The sequence below is a fragment of the Gopherus flavomarginatus genome, chromosome 5 (genome assembly GCF_025201925.1).
Source record: "Gopherus flavomarginatus isolate rGopFla2 chromosome 5, rGopFla2.mat.asm, whole genome shotgun sequence".
Lineage (NCBI taxonomy): Eukaryota > Metazoa > Chordata > Testudines > Testudinidae > Gopherus > Gopherus flavomarginatus.
Genome location: NC_066621.1, coordinates 44167055 through 44190680, shown reverse-complemented (window position 1 = coordinate 44190680; position 23626 = coordinate 44167055). Strand labels below are relative to the sequence as shown.

The 23626-nt window shown below is 43.2% G+C and overlaps 1 protein-coding gene across 1 annotated transcript in view; it reads right to left on the bottom strand.

Moving 5' to 3' along the window:
• LOC127051018 (sodium/hydrogen exchanger 10-like) overlaps positions 1-23001 on the bottom strand; it is a 336647-nt gene extending 313646 nt beyond the window's left edge. Inside the window, 3 exon segments of the mRNA XM_050952807.1 lie at positions 307-435; positions 16540-16640; positions 22836-23001. Of these exon segments, the coding sequence (XP_050808764.1) occupies positions 307-435; positions 16540-16640; positions 22836-23001 (396 nt within the window).
• Positions 23002-23626: the final 625 nt, after the last annotated feature.

Genomic DNA, 23626 nt, shown 5'->3' with positions numbered 1-23626 from the left:
AGACAGAGAAATTGAGGGCTATGATCCACCCCAGTTCTCTCTCCCCAAGACCTCTCTCTTCTTCACTCCAGGTTGAGATAGGCAAACTCCCAACTCACAGATGAGATGGCGCTACATTTAAAAAAGTAAAAAGATTTCTAAAGTCCTATTGCTCCAATTAAGCTTTTCCTTTTCTTTTTATAATTTATAATGTATACCAAACCATTGCAACCACTTTACAGCCACAAAGAAAAACAAGGACACAATTACCTCTTATCTTTTCCATATAATGAACTCTAATAGCAAGTTTCTGAAATCACATCTTACCTGCCAAAATGATTTCCGAAATATATAAAAATCCATTTCAAAAGCAGCAGTAAATATTATAACAGGTGTGAACATATGAAGAAACAGGATTGGATCAATTTCTGCAACGTATTCTGTCAAAATGCTTAACTGACAATACAAAAGAAAGTAAAGTACACTTATTAAGTGATTTCTGGAAAAAATATATATATTATGAAATGGGGCGGGGGGAATTAAAAAACTTTTCCTATCTGTAAATCTGCAAGGATATTAAGTTATCATCACTTTGGACCAACTGGTTTCCCTTTGCTGTTCAAACTGTCAAGACAATATGCTCAATCATCGACTTCTAAATATTTGTCATTCTCCTCTCACCAAACTGCACTGCCTCTTTTAACAATTTGGACCAATGGGCTCCAAGTAACAGTGCACACAGGTTCCCCAGCTGGGGAGGAAAGGCCATGACAAAATGAAAGTGCTTAGCATCCACATATGGCCAAGCATCTGTGAAGCTGACAGTAAAAGTCAGTAGTGCCTTGTAACAAATATACATAGACTGCCAGATGACGGCCTTGCACAACTCTTTCACAGAAGGCCTCTCCCTCTAAACCTAGGAACACAGTATGAAAGAGACCTGGGGAGAAAACATTGCAGTTTTATATACAAAATAAATGAAGGTTATTTACCTGTAACTAGAGTTCTTTGAGATGGACTCTGCATATTCACATTCTTGGGACGCACCAACCAGTGCAGATTGGATTGTGGAACCTGCTGACACAGCGTCCATTAGAGCACACATACACCCCTCCTACTCCTTCCCTCATCATTCAAGCACATTCTGAGGGGGAGGCTATAAAAGGGGGCATGGTGCCACCTGCTACCTCAGTTCCTGCCACTGCTAATATAGAGTATAAAATTGATTAGAACTCAGCAGAAAAGGGGAAGGCAGACTGGGAATATGAATATGCAGAGTTTACCTCAAACAACTCCACCTACATGTAAGTAACTTCCATTTCTCCTTCAAGTGTCCTCTGCATATTTCTATTCTTAGGATCCTTTGGTGAGCACTAAATAAAAAGGTAGGGGGACACAGGGTCCTCCTAATTAAAAACTGAAGCACCACTCTGCCAAACTGAGCCTCAGGTCTAGCTGCAAAATCTAAAGCATAATGTTAAGTTAAAGAGTGACTAGAACTCCAAGTGGTAACTTTGCAATTTCAGTAAGGGGAACACGTATAGCACATAGAACAGGGGTAGCTATTGCTCATGTGCAATGAATTCTAAGACCCCCAGGAGGAGAAACAGAAGAGATCTTATAACTCTCCTCTATATACTGCCTAACCCATCTAGACAAGGACTGTGTAGTGATAGCTTGACCTTTGAAATTTTCAGCATAAGAAATGAATAATTTGAGAAGCCCAAAACTCCTCAGTCCTATTCACATAATATGACAAAACTCTCTTGGCATCTAAACAATGTAATCCAGACTCCCCTTATGAGCATGAGGTCTAGGAAAGAAGACCAGTAAATTAATAGATTAACATGATAGTCCAAAATTACTTCAAGAAAAAATATGGGCTGATGTCTAAGTACAACTTTGACTTCATGAGTAACAGTGTAGGGAGGGTCAGCAATCAAAGCATGCAGTTCACAAATTCTTCTAATATATGTGACTGATATTATAAGAGCTGTTTTAATTTAAAGATGAAAAAAAGAACACCCTGACAGAGTTCAAATGGTGAAAACATAAGTTTGTTAATACCAAGTTTAAATCCCATGGAAGAACTGGATTTTTTACTGGCAGATACAAGTTTAATAAATCCTTCAAAATCTTTTTAAAAGTCATGTGAAAAGATATTTACTATCAGTAGATGTATAAGAAGCTACTATTGCTGCTAAATGTACTTTAAGTGAGGCAATAAACACATTTTTAAAGTTAAATAAATATTCTAAAATACACTGAATAGGAGCTGACGCAAGATCAATATCCTTATCATAGAATTGTGGAATCGTAGGAATGGAGGGGACCTCGAAAGGTCATCTAGTCCAGTCCCCTGCACTCACGGCAAAACAAAGTATTATCTAGACCAGGAGTTCTCAACCTTTTTCCTTTCTGTGCCCCCCCCCCCACTATGCTATAAAAACTTCATGGTCCACCTGTGCCACCACCACTGGTTTTCTACATATAAAAGACAGGACTGGCATTAGGGGGTAGCAAGCAGGGGAGCTGCCTGGGGCCCCATGCCACAGCAGGCCCCACAGAGCTAAGTTGCTCAGGCTTCAACTTCAAACCTAGGTGGCAGAACTCAGGGCTTCAGCTCTGCACAGTAGGGCTTCAGCTTTCTGCCCTGGGCTCCAATGAGTCTAACACTGGACCTGCTTGGTGGACCCCCTGAAACCTGCCTGTGGCCCCCCAGGGGGGCCCAGACCCCTGGTTGAGAACTGCTGATCTAGACCATCCCTGACAGATGTTTGTCCAACCTGCTCTTAAAAATCTCCAATGATGGAGATTACACAACCTCTCTGTGAAATTTATTCCAGTGTTTAACCACCCTGACAGTTGGGATGTTTTTCCTAATGTCCAACCTAAAACACCCTTGCTGCAATTTAAGCCTATTGCTTCTTGTACTATCCTGAGGTTAAGATGAATATTTTTTCTCCCTCCTCCTAGTAACAAACATTTTATATATCTGAAAACTCTTATGTCCCCTCTCAGTCTTCTCTTCTCCAGACTAAATAAACCTAATTTTTAAATCAAGCAATTATCCAACAAATCTTTTCTATATCAAATCATAACATTTTCTAGTTGACTGTTCTTGAATTGAAACACATTGCACATCGAAGGAGCAAGATTTCTCTAACTCTGTTAAAGTCCTATTCCCCAAACTGCTAGATGTAACGGTTGAGGATTTGGATGAAAGACTCCCTTGCTGCTGGAACAGCACATCCAGTGTTATTGGTAGAAGCTGTAATTTTCTTTGCATAAGAAAAATAAGTCCACGTATGTGACACACTGTACCTCAAAATAGGAACTCTGGAACCCCCATATTCAATACTGTCATATGATCATGCTATGTTTTGTACAATGCATGCCTTGCGAGGTATTATTTTAAAAGTCTTGATCTGTTGAACCTTAATATAATGTTGAACTGTATGTACTATGGAGTATCACTGTCTATGAAGTATTGCTATATGTGTTACTGTGAGGTTGGGAGATGCCCACAGCTGGTCTTTTCAGCAACGACACAGGAGCAACTATCACTGGCCAGATAGGCACTGATGGCCAATCAAGAAGAATCCACTATCCCAGAGACTCCTCAAAGAGGGCACACACACAATGAGGGTAGCCTAATCCCAACATCACAACAAAGATTCTTCTAGCAGCTGAAAGAAAGTATAAAAAAGCAACAATGACATCATCACTTGGCTTCTCTCCTCCCTCATCTCAACACCTGGAAGATCATTTGGAAGACAGGGACTTTGAACCAGTTCCAAGCTAGGAAGGGAATCCAGCCTGTGTATTGAGAACTGTGAGCTACCTATAACATCTATTAGGGTGAAAGACTGCTTGATTCCAATCTAGCTTAGTCTGTGGAATTTAGACTGTGAATTTATTTTTATTTCCTTTGTAACCTACTTTGATCCCTATGCCTGCTACTTCTAATCACTTAAAATCTATCTTTCTTTAGTTAATAAATTTGTTTTATATTTTATTTAAAACTGTGTTTTTGGTTGAGGTGCTCAGGAAATCTCAGCTCTGATTACAAAGACTGGTGCATGTCCACTTTCCTTTGAGGAAGCGACAAACTAATTAATGAGCTTGGATTGTCCAAGGGAGTCTTGAACAGTGTAAGGTGGTACATTTCTGGGGTGCAAGGCTTGAGTGTAATTGGTTGGTGCTTCTCTCTGTATGATTCATGAGTGACTTAGAGAGCATTCATGCAATTTTGCAGGGTGAGAGTCTCCAGGTGCTGATGGCTGAGTGATCACAGTGCCTGGAAGGGGTTGGCTGCTTGTCACCAACATAGCTTTGAGAGTTAAGGGGGGCACAGTGGTCCCACAGTTCCAGGTTGTGCTCCAGGGATCTCATCAGAATGTACCATTGCTCTTTCTCCCCTACCAAGTCAACTAGTATCATTTTGGCTGAGTCCAGCCTTATCTTTGCCACCACATTTAATATTAATGGGAAAGAGGGAAAAGAATACATTAGATCAGGGGTCAGCAACCTACGGCACGTGTGCCAAAGGTGGCACGCGAGCCGATTTTGCCTGGCACGCAGCTGCCAGCTGCGGTCCCGGCCCGCCAGCCTCTCTCAGCCCGCTGCCGGCTGAGTGAACAGAACCGCAGACTGGCAGGATGCTGAGCAGGACTGGCAGCCACGACCCCAGACCAGGGCAGGCGCGCCCCCTGGGCTCCTCCCTCACTGTGCTCGGGTTCTGTGGCTCCCGGGAGCGTGAGCCGCCGGGGCTCTGAGCCTGCTGCGGGAGGGGCGGCAGTGGCTCACGCTCCCAGGAACTGCAGAGCCCGAGGGAGGCAAGAGGGGAGCCAAGAGGCACATGGGGACCGCCACCCGCATACATCCACTGCAGGAGCCCCCTCTGGGGGGTGCACCGGGACGCAGCCTGGGCAGGCGCGCCCCCCAGCTGCCCCCTCACCGCACTCGAGTTCTGCGGATCCTGGAAGTGTGAGCCACCACTGCCCCTCCTGCATCTCCCCCTCCTCCTGCTGCCTCAGCACTCTGCGGGGGAGAGGCTGTGCACACAGCAGCCCACGTGAAGCCAACATCTGACCAGCATGGGCATGGTAAGGGGAGTCCCAGGGAGCAAGCAGGGAGAAGGCAGAGGGTTCGATGGGTCAGGAGTTCTGGGGGTCCTGTCAGGGGGCAGAGAGTGGTTGGATGGAGCGTGGGAGTCCCTGAGGGTCTGTTTAGGGGTGGGGGTGTGAATAGGGGTTGGGGCAGTCAGGGGACAGGTAGGGGGCAGTCAGGGGACAAGGAGCAGGAGAGGTTCGGGGTTCTGATGGGCAGGGCCGGTGCTACCATTTAGGCAGCCTACGCAATTGCCTAGGGCGCCAGAATAATTGGCGCCGTTTTGCTGGAGCTCCGGTGGAGATGCCGCAGTGGTGCCTGTGGAGGATCCACTGGTCCGCGGCTCCGGTGGCGCAGTCGTGGCTCCTCCGGACGGTCGGCTCCTCGTGCGCCTCCAGTGGACCTCCCGCAGGCACGACTGCGGCAGCTCCACCAGAGCCGTGGAGCACTAGACCCTCCACAGGCACCACTGCGGCAGCTCCACCGGAGCCACGGGACCAGCGCGCGGGGCAGCGAAATTGCCGTGCGCCTAGGGCGCTCAAACCCCTAGCGCCGGTCCTGCTGATGGGGGCAGTCAGGGTGGGAAGTGGGAGGGAGTGGATGGCGGCGGGGCTAGGGCAGGGCTCTCCCTTCTTTTTTGATTGTTGAATATGGTAACCCTAGGTGAGAGGAGAGAGCCAGGGGGCACATGGGGGCTGGTGCCCACATACATGCACTGCAGCCTGCAGGAGCCCCCAGGGGGGCGCCGGGCCACAGCCTGGGCAGGAGGGGTTGGGGGGCGCAGCTTCTCCCCACTAGCAGCAGTGCCGCCTTTGCAGGGCTGCTGCCCCCCTGCACTGTGCTGGCTCCTCCATAGCTGGGGCTCGCTGCTGCCACAAGCAGGATGCTCTGGCTCTCCGGTGCCTCCTCCCTGCTGAGCTGCTGCAGTGGCCCAAGCCCAGCAAAGCCAGTGAGTGGACTCAGGGTGGGGGCCACCTGGGTGAGGTTGGGAGTGCCCGCAGGGGGGCTGTGCACCCTCCAGGGGAGTTCAGGGGGCAGGGAGGGGGGAACCTGGTCTGGGGAGCAGCCCCTGGGGTCTATAAAGGCTTATTGAGATTTGCCCCTCAATGAACTGATGTGCGGGGGTGGGGGGGAAAGGTGGAAGTTTTACCTAGGGCGCAAAATATCCTTACAACGGTCCTGTCCCAGGGGGTACATGCACCCCAGGTTAAGAACCACTGCACTAAACTGACAAGATCTGCATTTTAAATTTAATTTTAAATGAAGCTTCTTGAACATTTTAAAAAACTTGTTTACTTTACATACAACAATAGTTTATAGACTTATAGAGAGAGATCTTCTAAAAACATTAAGATGCATTACCGGCATGCGAAACCTTAAATTAGAGTGAATAAGTGAAGACGGCACATCACATCTGAAAGGTTGCCGATCCCTGCATTAGATCAACCCTCCAACTGAGAAAGAACACATCTGTCATCAACTAAATGTCTGAGCCAGCTCTTGAACAGAAGTGGGCACATGGTGTTGAATCTTGTTGTGAAAGGATCTATGTTCAGAAAATTCCAAAGGTTGAAAATGTCCTGAGTCAGTGAATCCTTTCGTGACCATTTGTGCATCTGAGTAGAATCCCTGCTCAGATGACCAATGATCTCATTCTGAATTCTCACTGCCATGTAGGTCAATCGAGTGGACTCTAAAATACACCAGACTCTTAGCTATATAGACTTTTTGCAAAGTTGTTATGAACAAGTCCTCCACCTTTGCACACATAAAACATTGCTGACCTATCATTTGTAGCAACTTGCTTTACTGTGTTCTATAGTTGTGGGAGAAATTACTTGAGAGCTAAATATATGGCCAAGTGAGAGTCTTGGTGATTCCAGAGACCTCAAATGAATAGATTGCTGAGAGAAATCTCTGCTGTGATAACTGGGTTTACAAGTTTAACCCAATTGTGAGCTCAAACATAAGAAGTATTTGAAAGTTCGTAAGATGCCACAATAACCTATAACAACAAATGCTGATGGGAAATAGATCAAATTAATAATGAATGCTATAAACAGGTGCAAGAGAACCAGACAGACACTAAATTAGTCCAAACAAAAAAAGGTCATATTGATATAATTCAAGGACTATAGAGAAATCATGTATGTTAAGAACAGAAGATGGAGAACCACAAATTAAATCAATCAAAATTGATGGGTTGGATATTAGACCTAACAGGTGGACAAAATAATATGGAGAAGGGACTATTCAGCCCGCTTTTTTCTTTCTGGGTGTTCTTAAAAAGAGATTTTGGAAAAAAAATATATATATCACCTCGTGTCCCTGCACAAGCCAGCTCATCATCTCAACTCATCTCATTTTCCCTGACCCCCAAGAAAAAGAAGCAGACCAGACTGAAAGACTTTCTTCCTGAGATGAAGGCCATTAGGCCTTGCTCAAAGAATTTTGTTTTTCACTTGTGAGTCCTGAAAATCATATCATGACATCCAGTCCTCAATGCATTAGTGGGGATACCTAATTGCTAGCATCAAGGAAGCACATAAGATCCTGTTCTGCTTCTCTCGCCACTTACTTACTCCTATCCTATATCTCATTCTCTCCGCCTTTCACCAAATCCTGAAATCAGCTGCACTGCATCAGCATAGTGAAATGAGATGACTACAATCATGCCCTAAGGAGAAAAGACCCAAGCAGATGACATCCTTGAACAGAATGTAAACCAGAGTCCAAACAACAGTTGACCTGCCAGCCAAAGCATCTATTCATAACTGACAAGCCACCCAGTACCAAAAGAAAAAAAAAGCTGTATTTCCCCCACCTTTTCTATTCTCTCTCTCCTCCACCTTATGAGCTCCTATTTGTTAGAAACAGGATAAGTAAATATTAGGGCTGTCAAGTGATTAAAATAATTAATCACAGTTAATCAAAGTTTAATTCACACTGTTAAACAGAGTCTTTTACTGAGCTAGGTGAGTTCCCTTCAGCTGAGTGAGCCCTTGTTTGCAAGGGAGGGTGGATTTTACCTTAGGGACTCCACATGCAGCAGGGGAAGAGGGGCTAGTGCAGGGAGACTGAACTTGCCAGATCCCCATTCTCTATGGGATACGTCCTGGAGCAAAGGGCCAGCTGGGGGCATTGGGACACGACATGTGGGGGGCTGGTCCCCAGAGCATGGGGAAGGTCCCTGGAGCAAGGGGCCGGCCAGGGGCAATGGGGCACGGGGCTGTGAAGTGGAGGTGGTTCCCGGAGCAAGGGTCTGGCTGAGGGCAAGGGGGTGGTCAGTTGCCATAGCGAGGAGCCAGCCAGGGGCAATAGGGCACAGTGGGGGGATCGGGTGGTCCCCAGAGCAAGAGGCCGGCCAGAGGCAATGGGACACCACAGGATCAGGATCCTTACCTCTCCGCTATAGCGGGGATGGAAGTCACTTCCTCTTCTCTTCCCACCCTCTGGTGGCAGCTTGGGTTACTGCGCCTGAGTGCACCCTGTCAGATCACTCCACAGCTGATCCCTTCCCTTCCAGCCCAGAGGTATGTGATTAACATGTTGTAACCATGCCTCAATGGGTCACAAATGAGAATGCCAAATTCAGGACAAAGTGCTGAGAAATTGAGCAGATACACTCCAAGACTGGCTAATCCCTCATAGGATATACCAAACCAGCAACAAAAGTAACCTTCTGTTTCACCACACTGGCTAACAAGAAGTCATGAAAGCAGTTTCCTTAGGCATTCCAGTCCTTATATTACCATCGAAAACACTAGACTTAGAGATGAGTGGTTCTTTAACACCAATCTCTTCAAATAAAAAGTTCTTCTGATCCCAAAGGACCAGCCACATACCTAGGTAAATATATAGCTTAGATCTTATCCAAAAATCTCACTGATAAACATTTAATCATAGAAAAAGAAAGAAAAAGGTGAAAGTTAAAATTGGTTAAAGGAATCAAATACATACAGTAATTGCAAAGTTCTTGGTTCAGGCTTGCAGCAGTGATGGAATAAACTGCTGGCTTGATAGGTCTCTGGTTGCTTCCAAATCATTGGAAGGTCCTCTGTCCATTGGTTAGAATGCTGCCATTAGTAGAAGTTCAAAGTCCAGAGGTTTGAGCAGGAAAGAGGCTGGAGCAAGATAGAGTTAAAATGGAGGTGTTTCCAGGGCCTTTTGTAGCTTCTGCCACGTGGAGGAAAACCCATTCTTTCAAATAAAGCTCTCAGCACAGCTAACGGAAAATTACAGGTAAAAGATAGGAGTTTGGAGTCACATGGGCAAGTCACATGTCCATGCATAATTTTGCTTTGTCACAGCAGGAAAGTCCATTATCTCCCAGGGTCCATTATGAGTCAAGTGTCTTTTTGATGGGCCACTCATTTTGAATAGTCCCTCCAAGATGTGCTGGCTAACTACCTTATAGGCATTACCCCAGGAGCAAACATTTGAAATCCAGGTACAGAGCCAATATTCATAATTTCAAATACAAAAATGATACATGCATATAGATAGCATAATCATAACCAGCAAATCATAACATATTCATAGACATCTTACGTGCCACACTTTGTACAAGATTTGTTGCAAATATATAACAGTGGTTGCGGCAATGGTCCTATTTTGTTTTCAGTTAATCGCAGGAGTTAACTGTGATTAATTGACAGCCCCAGTAAAGACTTTATACATCAGGAATGGGGGTAAAGTTAACCCTTTCCTTTTTGTCAAAAAAGTTTTTCTGGAAATGAGACTGTCAGATTTTACCTCCAAAAGGAGGTAAAGATTTTAAAGGTTTTGATTAACTTTGCAATGCAGAATCAGTCAATTTCATTTCAATATAAATGCCTTTTTTACATTTTTTTCTTTCTTGTGTTTGATCAATAAATTTTCAATTTTACTGTGTTGAAGTGTTTGCCAAAAATCAAGTAAACCAGGGTCTCCTTTAAAAAACAAACTCTTTGTATCACTGTTTTTATGTTGGACAGTGAAAGAGGTTATCAAGTACGTGAATGTTCCTTGACTGTCAGTTCTTAATATTTAGGATCCAAATGTCTCAGATCTGTAGATACAGATTTTCCCTGTTCAGGTTTCCAAGATTGATAAGGATAGCTAGGAGATGGCCAATATGCTAAAGGCATCCATGGTGGTGGGAGGGAATCACGAGCCTCAAACCTGGGGCCACAGGCAGCACTCAGGACACAACTGCCAACCAGCAACTCACTCAAGTAACTACAGAAGGGTCCATGGGGTGGGCTAGTTCACAGAGGACCCTGCTCCCAAATTGTGGGAAATGTTCAACCCCTCCAACTAGCTAAGGAGTACTATATGAACCAGGAAATAACAAGAGGAAGTTGCCCTAGCAACTAGACCACTGGTTTTCAAACAGTGGTCTGTGGACTTAAGATTTCCAAAGGGGTCTGCACCTCCATTCAACATATTTTAGGGGTCCACAAATTAAAAAAAAAGGTTTAAAACCACTGAACCAGAGGAATCCCTGGCTGTCTGTGACTACAGACCCCTCTTCCTTACCGGATTCCTGAGCCCTACATTCCTGCCTGTTCCTGGTTCCTTTCTTTCCATATCAGACCCCCATCTACTCTCAGTTCCTGCTGTCCTGCCCTACTCCAAGCCCTTGCGCCTCTGCCTTACCCCTGATGCTATCTTTAGCTCTGACACCTGGCCTGGCACCCAACTTTGTCTCCAGCTCTGAACTCTGGCTCGGCACCAGATTCTGGCTCTGACCTTCAGCTTAGTACCTGATGCTGTCTGTTTTTGACTTCCTGCAATGACCACTAAGCCTGACTGCCCAGGCAATGAGACTCGGGCTTCCACTTTGGCCCTGGGCTGTGGGGCTAGGGTTTCAGCTTCGGCCCTGGACCCCAGCAAGTATAATACCAGCCCTGGGGACTCCATTAAAAGGGGGCCATGATCCACTCTGGGATCACAACTGGGGGGAAATAGCTCAGGGGGTTGAGCATTAGCCTGCTAAACCCAGGGTTGAGTTCAATCCTTGAGGGGGCCATTTCAGGATCTGGGGCAAAAAAAAAATCTGTCTGGGGCCTGGTCCTGCTTTGAGAAGGGGGTTGGACTAGAAGACCTCCTGAGGTCCCTTCCAACCCTGATATTTTATGATTCTACCCCCTGGCCTAGTGAATTGGATGCCTCTTTGAGACTCAAATCAAGGGGGAAAGCCCTGCTTCAAAAGAAAAGGCCAAAATCGTTGTCAGATCAGGCTCTTCTTCAGAATTAAGATCCAACCCCAGGGCCGATTAAGACACCATGTGATATAACAGAAGCTGAAACTTGAAGAAGGGATAGCAGCAAGACAGACTTCCTTGGAGAACCAGTTGGAGTCTTACGTGTTGGGTATATGATCTCCAGTACAATATCCCATCTTAGTCTTTTCTCAGGAGGAGAAAATTGAGAGGGATGTTCCTCTCTTGGCCTCTTCATTATTTTAGTTAAGGAGATAGTTGGGTCAAAAATTTGTTGTGGATCCACATAACCCGTGCCATAACTGTAATAGTAGGAACAGGATGAGTTGAAGTACTTGGTTCTGAAGTACTTGGTACTTTTTCAGATCTGTAACATTACTACAATTTGGAGCTCTCTTGTTCTTAGAGCTCAGAACGATACTGTGTTCTCAATCCAAAGGATCCAATGAATCACTGGAGTAAGGCGGCTTCCCTAGTAAAATTTAGCCTCTCTTTTTCTCAAAACCAAAGTATTTGGTTCCAGAATGGTATCTGGTGGTTTGGGTCTCTTATCTGGAATCCTCTCCAACATAGGCCTTAGTATGACAGCGACAGATCAGACGATTTAGCTCAGTAAAGTTGGAACTGGAGCTTGGTGCTAAGGCTGAATGATTTATCACAGTGGTGTTCTTGAATGCAGAAGTACTAAGTGCTGATTCAGGCCTCCTTTCTCTTTCTTCAGATCTGTTAGATACCTGTGAGCCAAAAGTTCTAGCAGTCAGAGCCTCCTATAATAGGAGAGTCCGGAATTTTTTTTCTCTCTCCTTTATAGCCCCAAGGAATGAATGTGCTACAAATAGCACAATTAGAAGAAGAATGTTCTTCCCGTAGGCTCTTGAAGCATCTGATAGGGGCGGCAGATGCTGGAAAGACTGCAGGGCATGACTCACATCTTTTAAAGCATGCTTCTTTGTCTTTGGATTTGCCATCAATGCCAGTACTAAATCCTACTAAATATCCTAAAACAATTATAAAATCTAAATTCACACTAAAATGATGAACTATTAGCTAACTAACTAACCTTAATGAATGCTGAAATAGTAAGATACGTATCTAAAAGCTACAATCAAAGAGATCAAGGGAGGTCTACGTCTGTCTGTCTGCTGCAGTCTGAACTGAAGTGGCAGGCGATGCCATGCGCCCCTTTTCAAAGCTTGGACTTTGAATGCTAAGGGAAAGGTTAGGAAAAAAACTCGAGCACTCTACAGGCACTGCTACAAGATGGTTCCACCATACAAGCTACATCAATGAACATATCCCAAGAGTATGAAAATGCAGAGGGTACGCATAGAAGAATACAAGACTTTATCCAGCTAGCTATGATGAATCTAGAAACTTTCAGAACTTCTGAGGCCCTCCAGAGCAAAAATAAGGAGTATGAATAGATTAACTCTATGTACGTAAAGAGAAGAGTGCTCAGACTGACCACATCCAAAGTATGCCGAATCTCTTATCGGGGACTTAAAAGAAGAGGAAAATCCAGGAAGGGCAATTTTTTGATTGATATGTAAGGAAGACCTGGAACTGAGCATAAAACTATAGAACTATTTTCAAAATTTCTTTATTCTTGCAGAAAAATCAGAAACAGTTCTTTACAGGAGAGAAGAGCTCTCTCTGCCTTTTGCCTGACAATAATCATCATAATGAGAAGATTTTTTGAAAGAGAAGAGCCTCTGGGAGTAGTGGCAATACCATGGACTAGAAGGGAGGAGGAACAAAAAGAGAAACTAGATTTGGGCTACACAAAGGGTTTACAGAGCAAAATGTTAGTTTCAGAAGGGAGGTTACAACCATAAAAAAAACGTGACAACGGAATGGGACCAAATATGTGCCACTTTAATAACTCTAAAAGTGGAAATTTGTCTGTGCAAGTTGCAGGTAGACAATACAAAATCCAATCCTGCTTGAAGAAATTCTTAAAATCGAGGCATTTGAGATTGTCTTAAGTGAAATTTTTATAACTGAGCAGAATTGAGAAGTCGCCCACAACCTATTATGAGGCTTTGGAAGTGTCCACAGTTCAGTGCATAACGGACTTTTGAGTCCATTTCAATCTGTATGTACCTAAAGGATAATGAGATTATAAGGAACAGTCAGCATGGATTTGTCAAGAACAAATCATGTCCAACCAAACTAATTTCTTTCTTTGACAGAGTTACAAGCCTAGTGGATAGGGGGAAGCAGTAGACATGAAATATCTTGATTTTAGTAAGGCTTTTGAGACAGTCCCAGATGCTAATCTCATAAACAAACTAGGGAAATGTAGTGTATATGAATTTACTATACAGTGGGTGCACAATTGGTTGAAAGATCATACTCAACGAGCAGTTATCAATGGTTTGTCGTCAAATTGAGAACATCTATCTAGTGGGGTCCAGCTAGGGTGACCAGACAGCAAATGTGAAAAATCGGGACGGGGTTGGGGGTAATAGGAGCCTATATAAGAAAAAGACCCAAAAATCGGGACTGTCCCTATAAAATCAGGACATCTGGTCACCCTAGGTCCAGCAGAGGTCAGGCTTTGGTTTGGTACTATTCAGTATTTTCATTAATGACCTGCATAATGGAGTGGAGAGTATGCTTATAAAGTTTGCAGATGACACCAAGACAGGAGGACTTACAAACAGCTTAGAGACAGGATTAGAATTCAAAATGAACTGGGCAAATTGGAGAACTGGTCTGAAATTAACAAGATAAAATTCAATAAAGGTAAGTGCAAAGTACTACACTTGGGAAGAAAAAAATCAAATGCACAGTCCCAAAATGGGACTGGAAAGGCGGTAGTACTGCTGAAAAAGATGTGGGGGTTATAGTGGAATACAAATTCTCATTAGTTGGTAACAATTAAAACATGTTGCTTCGCAACTAAATATAGCCTTTAAACTACATTTGGTGTTTCTTTTTACTAAACAGAAGGACACACTATATCTATACACATTTAAGCAATTATAGAGCTTATCTTACATTTATTCACATTTCTTGCTTGCTAGATGATTATTAATTTTTTTACTTGTGATTTGTGTCAAGCTCTATTTGGAAATTTGAATTCAATTAAAAATGCACAAAAATGGCATTTTACAACGTTTTTTGTAGTTAACTAAAACTACCCTACATGTGCGGGATACACAAGAAAAAATATTATCAAATCTTGTTTTAAATTTAAAACTAACTGATTTATTAAACAAAATATTATCTGTAGGTAGTTAAATGCACTGAATATTGCTGGTCACCAATGTCCTTCAGGATTTTAGATATAGTAGATCTCATCCTTTCACATCTAGTTTTTAATTCACAGATTGGAAGAGGAAAACAAGCTTTTCTACTTTTTTCTTCAGCTGGTTTCTTAACTTTAAATGAACTAGTCACTGAACTGAACTAGGTGAATAAACCCAAATGTTCTCTCTGCATTTACAGAAGAGACTCAAAAACTGATTCAGCACTTCAACAAACTCAGGTTACAAGCACTTAGTTAGTAATTTCCACCAATTCAGTTGTTTGACTTTCTTTGAAACTTTAACAGCAAACATGTACTGCTTAATATTAATATTTTAATTTTAATTTAAATGATTTAATTGATTTTTGTAAGTTTAGGTCTTAACATATGTTATAATTTCAAAGAGCTTTACTTCAAAAAATAAACCAGTGTTTAATTTTTAAAAAATCCAATTATATAAAAAAAGTTTTACTTTTTATTTATTTATTTATTTTTAATAAAATCATTTTTATCCACCCCACTGTGTGGCCTCAAACTTGTCATAGCCTCACTGTTTTTCAATTCCTCTATCTGTAGTTACATATCTGCAGTACCTTGTAGAGCTGTTGGGAGGATCACTATATTTATGACACGAGGACAAAGGTAAATCGCTATACAAGTACTTTATACGCAGCTTTCCAAATAGGGATTTCAATTTTTTTTAATTAGTAGGCTGATTTCTCTTCAGCACAAAATATGGAACATGTTTTGCCTGAATCGACCTGAATTAAGTTTTTAACAATAGTAAAGTCAACAACCATCATTCTACCACACACGTCAAGAGTAATTTCGAGTAATCCAATTGTATCACCCCCAGTTTTAGTTACTTTAAAAAAAATATTATTGACTTATTTCCTGTTTTACTTCAGTTTTCAGGTTGTGAGATAAGAAACAATTACACTCTCGTCACTTTATTCCACTAACATTTCTTCAGTAAACTATTCATGAATACGCCCCCAAATGTGTAACAGTAATCACATAATCTACTGTTTATGTGCAGTAATGAAAAGTGAGGTTTTACAAAATGATTTGTTCCATAATAGGCAGTCCAGAAACTATACTTTGCAATTACAAAGCCTACCATCTGAGTATCTCAAAATGATTTATAAATATTCAGTATACTATAGAAGACCCTATGAATTAAGGAACTATTATCCCTATTCCACAAATGAAGAAATTGGAACAATTCTGGGCGAAAGTCAGATCTCTAAGCCTAGATTGGAACTTTAATCTCCAGACCAACAGTTCTCAAATATTTTGATAACATGAACTACTTCTTAATAGAAAGAGCGTTCTTGCAAACCCATCCCATTCACAATTATAAGGTCTACCTCCCCTCTCATTGACAATCTCATAGCATCCCTGTGCCAGCTACAGAAATATCTTGTATGGAAAACTAGTATTAGACATGTATTTTTAGCTGCCTCTGAATGTTGTTTAGTATCTGGAAACAAGAGTAGCCATATAGCAGGGATAGGCAACCTATGGCACGCGTGCCGAAGGCGGCACGCAAGCTGATTTTCAGTGGCACTCACACTGCCTAGGTCCTGGCCACCGGTCCAGGGGGCTCTGCATTTTAATTTAATTTTAAATGAAGCTTCTTAAACATTTTGAAAACCTTATTTACTGTACACACAACAATAGTTTAGTTATATATTATAGACTTATAGAAAGAGACCTTCTAAAAATGTTAAAATGTATTACCGGCACATAAAACCTTAAATTAGAGTGAATAAATGAAGACTCAGCACACTACTTCTGAAAGGTTACCAACTTCTGCCATATAGGATAGTGTTCTATGGTCCACTGTTTGGGAACCCTTGCACTAAACTAAACTCCCTCTTTATTTATAACCCTGTGGGGTGAAAAAAACCACAAACCAAACAAAAAACCCATGAGCTGCTTTATGGCCCACATTAATAGCAGTTATAGTTACTAAATATACAGTACCTCCTTTACAAAGTAGCCCACTACTCCAAGGAGAACTCCAATCAAACAAAGAATTACAATAATAGGAATGTTTGATTTCTTCAGAATGGTTCTCAACAGAGCTGGAAATAAAAAGAGATTATTATACATAGAAACAATATCACTGTATATAATTTCAAAACATGCATCTCTGCTCAGAAGCAGCCGAGCAGATCTGACCTGAAATTCTCCTGTACCTGCTACTTGATTTTAGGTTTCAAAACAGGCTAATATAAGAGTTGTGGAAATTTACATTTAAGATGCATAAACTCAATGTTCAACCAGTACTTATTTTCATATCCAGTGCACAACTGCATGTATGTTCCTAGTTCAAGGTCTTGGTCTGACTGGTAAGCACTAATCAGAATCGGTATTTCCCTTTGGCTAAAATGTGCAAAGTGAGACAATAACAACAAAAAGCACTCACCATATCTTCCTTCCCCTTCTATTTTCCATACCTCGAACTGATTGCTTCAATACAACACCAAAATATTTTATGGACATCTGAAAGTGTTTAACCAAATGGGGTTATAATAAATAGCACAACAATCCAACATGTGAATTCACTTTAGGGGAGGTATATAGTGAAGACAAATCCCATAATGGGGATCTGCAGAGGCAATTTCTGAAGAAGTGTTTCAGTTAGTTAGGATAGTGTTATTCAGCATTTAATTGTGCAATAAAACCAATTACTTGCTTCTTTTTCCTATTTTCAATATCAAGTCTAGTTGAAAATACACCAATGAAAATATACCAGTAAAAAGTCTAACCAACAAGAACCACATTAGCACCTCCCCAAAAACATTTGCCAAAGTTACATGTAACCAAATTCCAAATAGCCTTGTACTGTAGCGTCTGAGTACACCTCTACCCCGCTATAATGTGACCCGATATAACATGGTTTGTGTATAGCGTGGTAGCAACGGGGCTCCAGCAGCACTTTCAAGGGTCCGGGGCTCCAGCTGCTGCGGGGAGCCCTGGGCCCTTTAAATCACTGCTGGAGCCCTGCTGCTGCTACCCCGGGGCTGCAGCAGCGGGACTTGGGTGGCGCTTTAAAGGATCTGGGGCTCCAGCTGCCGCGGGGAGCCCCGGCTCCTTTAAATCGCGCTGGAGCCCTGCCACCGCTACCCCAGGGCTGCAGCAGCAGGGCTCCACTGGTAATTTTAAGGGCTCGGGCTCCCCGCAGCGGCTGGAGCCTGGAGCTCTTTAAATCACTGCTGGAGCCCTGCCGCCCCTACCCCGATATAACAAGGTTTCAGCTATAACATGGTAGGGATTTTTGGCTCCCCACGATCGCGTTACAGTGGGGTAGAGGTGTATATTATTATTTAGTTCATGTGCTGTATCCCTAACAGTAGAGGACTAAAAACAAATAGCACTAGATGCATGTTAAGCATTATATGGTACTGCAACAACACAAAAAAGTTCCTCCAGATATCTTCAAAATGAGCATGGTAATATGCGTAAAAGCTTTATAGGTATCATAGGCACCTAAAACTTTCTTGAGCCTCACTTAAGGAAAAAAACCCAACAACATCCATCTAAAAATGCAGACAAAATGAGAGGCCTGGCCAGCTACAGTCCACACAGAGTGCTGCTTCATCAATATACATCAGTAAACTTATGATTTCCATAATCGTCAGGTTATGAAATACAAAATCACAACAGAACAAGCTAGACTAATGGTAAGAGGACTGATTGTTCCTATCAAATGGGCACATTTACAGTTCTTCCCGCTGTCACAGACTTAGTTATGCATCTTTCATATATCAGAATTTGGAAGGCGTATGTAATATTTGGGGTGGGAAGCACATGTCTGTGAGATTATTTCACATGTGGTATTCACCAATAGTTAACATGCAACTATACACATCCAGGTGTGCCTGTTCAGGAGACAGGGCTTCTCTACACAGAGGTGGTGTAATTTCTAAAGCACACTAACTTGTTGCACATTAATTGGTCTATGTAGGCAACCCTGCTAGTGCAGTTTTTAAAAAAAAACAACACATTACTGTGCTGTAGAAAACACATCCCTGTAGGGCACATTACCCCTCCTTGTAGATATGTCCTTAGAGTCAAGTACTTTTGTTCTATTTTCCAGAGCATTTTCATGTGAAAATGTGAACCATTTTCACACTTGAATGTATTCATATTAAGAGCGTAGGTAAATTCCCTGTGGTTTAGCACGCACATCTGGAAAATTACTATACCTTTCCAAACTGTTAACTCATGTTTGTAAGGTATAGGGAAATGTTCTCCGGAAAGTGTCTATCTGATATTCTTAATTGTTGATATTTGTAATCTTTCCATTAACAAAAGTGCTACTGTGTATAATATCTATAACCACCTTCCTAGTACAGTGGCTTTGCCTATGCAGTAACTGCTGTGCACTCAATATTCTTTTACAGAATAGCAACAGCTTTTGCACCTGCCACAGATCAGAAACACAAAGATTTGACATAGAGTTGTGTGAAGACAAAAACACCCCTTTTTGGTTGAATCATGCCTGCTTCTCCAGAAACTCTGTCCTTGATCCAGATATGATGGATATCCATCACAAATCTCTTTTCTGGCTATGGGAAGAGGACTATTTTCTGCCTTGAAATTAAGCTTATTTACATTACACATCTCAAATCCACCTCATAGATTTTACAGAATTCTTTCACTCTAAGTGATGTTTATAATTCATATTAAGATACAAATATGAAAATAAAAAAGTTAGCTATGTATATTTGTGCCCAAGTAAATCCTGATTAAAATTAAATGGTTATTTTAAAACTGGACCTGAACTGTCAATCGTGTCTTCCAGTGTTACTTCTTTGAATCTGTGATTACTTTTAATTTTTACCACTTATTTTTAAAGAAACCAAATAAGGAGAAATAAAAAAAATCCTCATTTTAGCTTAAGAGAAAATTAAACTTCAAAGCCAACACAACTAGAAAATGGGAGGTTTTGCCCTTGCTTCATAATGTGACTTTCTGCAAAGGAGGAGACCATTTATTCAAAATCTGGGCTGCTGTTCCTCACTACAGGCAGCTTCACCCTTACAGTTTGCTAAGTTTCGGGTCCCCAACAGGGCACCTCTTATAAGAAGTCCTCTCTCTCAGCCACACTCAATTCAGAACTCTGAAATATGCCACTAGACTTCCAGACAGGTACTCTCCTTTGCAGAAAATCAATGAACAAAGTTAAACCAAAATCTCCCTTTATAAGAGGAGCCCACTAGTTTAGATTCTGTGCTTTAACTAGTAGCACCCCAGGTAAACCTTGGACAGGCTTACTAGGATAACAGAACTAGGGAGTGCCTTGGACCATGGTCCCGAGACCCGTCCTCCAAAGAGCCAAGTCTGCTGACATGTTGACATTGACTGTGAAATGGCAAGTAAAGTAATAGATTGAATGCCAGGTTTTTGCATGGCAGATCACCTCCACAGAAGCTGATTTTTTCCACCAATGCAGTAGTGATGACTCTAAAGGAATGAGCCCTTATATCCAGAAAATAAAAAGCACTCAGACCATGCTGTCTTCCTTAACTTAAGTAACACTGGCACTTCCCTCCCCGCTTCTTTGCAACCTGAAAAGCAAAAAGGGGAGCCTGATTAGCATAAATCCACCATGTCGGTGAACTTCATGAAGACTCTGAATGCTGATATAAAGCCAAAAGTTAAAATGATTACTGAAACTGCTCTTGGCCTATAGTTAAGTGGAAGTATTTTAGATACAACATGTACACCTCTACTCCGATATAACACGACCCAATATAACATGAATTCGGATATAACGTGGTAAAGCAGTGCTCGGGGGGGGGGGCTGCGCATTCCAGCAGATCAAAGCAAGTTCGATATAACATGGTTTCAGCTATAACGCAGTAAGATTTTTTGGCTCCCAAGGACAGCATTATATTGGGGTAGAGTTGTATGTGCAGATAGAAGTCTTTTAGCGCTCTAGATGCAAGCAAGTCTCAAGGTTCTACTGCTTCTATAGTCTAGGTTATGTCCATCATGAAATTCCTGTAGATCATAAAAGGAGACACATCAGATCTCAAACAGACTGAAACCTCATGATCATTCTGGCACCAAAACAGAACAGACTAGTATGTCTAGAATAGGCCATAAAACTTCACTGTTTCCTTCTTCACTGGCTGATAAGAGACATTAAACTGAATAAATCTGTAAGAACCAGAAATCAGAGAATGGAAGAGCTTGAAGTATCCTTATGAGATACCTGAAAGCAGTCAGTCAGGGCCAGCCTCAGGGGTGGGTGACACGGGAGACTGCCCAGAGTGGTCATGAGGGTGCTGTCTGAGTGCTGCAAGCTGGCAGGCTTGGGCTGCAGAAGTGGGGGTAAGTGCGTGCAAACAGGGCTGCCAACCCAGCAGGAAGATGCAAGCAGCAGGATCAGCCCCGGGGTCCCCCCTCCCACAGGCAGGATGGTCAGGGAGTGTCTGGCTAAGGGAACCCCTGGGGCTCAGAAACTCCTCCCTTTGCAGTCCTTCCTGTGGGCACTGTGGGGAAAGGGGAGCCCGAGGAGCTTATGGGGGCTGGAGTGATGGAGGGGAACCCAGGGGCAATAGAGGGATCCCACAAGCACCAGGCACACCAAATACAAGTTTGCCCATAGTGCCATTTTTCCTAAAGCTGGCCCTGCAGTCAGTGGTCGTAGGGATCTGCATCCATTGCTGCTGAAAAAAAAAAGACCCTGGCCTTTGCCCATCCCAGAGCAGGGGGTGGGAGAGCAAGTCTTGCTTCGCTGGCATTCAAAACTCTTCTCTGTCAGTTTGGGTCTACTCCTTCATTCTCTTCCATGTAAGACCTCTATAACCTTGAAGCAATGATGGGTTAGATCAGCAAACCCTATACCTCAGACGAAAGAAATGGACAGCTAAGAACTTAATTTTCTCTCTTCCTCATATCACTAGGTCTATTGGTCCTGTAAAGGTGGAAAACAGTCAACAGAAAAGCTGCATAAAAAAATAAGGAAAGCCAGAATTCAAGGTGAAAAAGTTTAAAGAAAAGGAAGATACCACAACATGGAGTACCTTTCTATTCAATACCTCATCAGCAGAAGCTTGAAACATTCAGCTTCTAGTGCTTTGTAAAGGTAAGTAAACTTGCAGATTTAAAATGATGATACAGAGGACTGCACTGACCAGGAAGTAGCAGGAGATCAGGGAGAGTGTCCCAAAGTGTACCCAAAGTGTCCAGAGTACATTCTGTTTCTGAGATCTTTAAAAATCTTGTGATGTAGTTCCTAAGCCATTATATGATGGTGCTTCCTTTCTCATGAGCTTTTTTCTTTCTTTATCTGGAATTACACTGGAACAGAGTTCTTCTGTATAGTTTAGTTCTTTTCAGCTAAATATGCAGAGCTCATTTTATATCTAATTTGGGCTATTTTCTCTCTTTATAATGATTACACATTAGGTAGAATGATGGACAGATTATGCCCTCTGGAATTCTGAATTACACTTTGGAGTAAATACTGGTATAATGCTACTTTCTCAGGATGATAACTGCACTATTGTTTCTCCACTGACAAGGCTGCTAGCTTGCAACCATGTCTCAGGTAGGTCATAGCAATTTGGAAAACCACTCTAATGAAAAGGCAACCGAGAAACAATAATTGAATAGGTTAACATAGCTCAAGCAGAACAGCATTTGGTTCCAGATTCAGGTTCCAATTAGTGGCTTTATTCCTGCTATTTTTGGAACCTCTTTGTTACATAAAAATGTATAATTAATTTTTTTTTGCCTGGGGGGTTAGAAATGGATGATTGATGAGGGGATGTGACCAGGGAAATAACAAAAGAAAGAAAAGTGGTGCTTGTGGAAGTCAAGTGAGAGACATAAAGGGAAGGAGATGAACAGAATGATGAGAAAGAAGAGTGCAGAGGGTAGCTGAGGTATGAGGAGAGAGGTAACAAAAGGAGCTGAGAAGCCCAATGATATAACTTGTGTGTGAAGCTGGGCAATGAAGGTCACAGGGAGAGGGCAAAAGATTAGAGATAAAAGGTGAAACTAGTCAAAGTGAAAAGTTACAGCCTAGATGATGTCATAATGCAGTTAGGTCTAATCCATTTCCAGTAATTAACCACAGACTTCGCTGACACACATGCTGAGATGGACTGGTATCACACAGGCCAAGCAGGTGTTTTTCTATTCCCAGAGGTCTGCAAGGTTCACTTGGGTTGAGAGGAACAAGCCATGCTACTGTCATCCAATATGTGACCATACCTGCTTGCTATCATTTCAATATTAGGAGCCCTTAAGTGTCTTACCTCCCACTGCACAGCTCACAAACACCAGCAGCACAATGAATGGCTGCCTCATCTCTATGATATGGTAGTGTCCACGGAACCTGGTCTCCACGGAGTACCTCCTGCCTAAGGGTCCCTGAGGCAGAGAGGGTGTGACCCAGACAAAGCTGCTGTTTATGGCGCTCATCCTGCCTGAGCCCTGTGCCACTCAGTTCACTGGGCTCACAGACAGGGACCCCGCCCAACAGCCATCACCACATCCCCACCCCTGGGGGGAGAGAAGGGGCACCAGGGCACTGGCCTAAGTCCTTCTCCTCACTGCAAGGACGGATTTCCCCCTTGCCCACTGCAAAGGCCCAGCGCAGGGCCTGGGAGCCCTTCTCCCACCCAGTCCTCAGAAGGAGGTGGTGAGGGGCCGTCCCAGGAGCCGGACCTCTCTACCGGGCAGCGCCCAGGCTCAACCTTTCCTGCTCCCACGGGGTCCACCAGAGCCCTCTCTCGGTTAGTTTCAGGCCCGGCTCGCCCCGCCCTTTCAGATGCTCAGCGTGGCCATGTTCGCGCTAGGAAGCCCCTGCACCACCATCACCCCCAGAGGCGCCACCTCCGCCAGCGGTCGGGTAACGGGCGTGGCGCGAGACCAACCGCCGCTGCTGCCGTTAGGTTTGAAAATGCTCCGGCGCGCGCCGCCCTCCGAGACCCGGCTGCGCGCGCGAACCCGTGGAATTACAACGCGGCTGTCGAAGCAGCACCAGGCTGCGTGTGTCCGTGTCCTCAGCGGCGCGGACCCCGCCCGCCGTTGAGTTTCAAGCGCC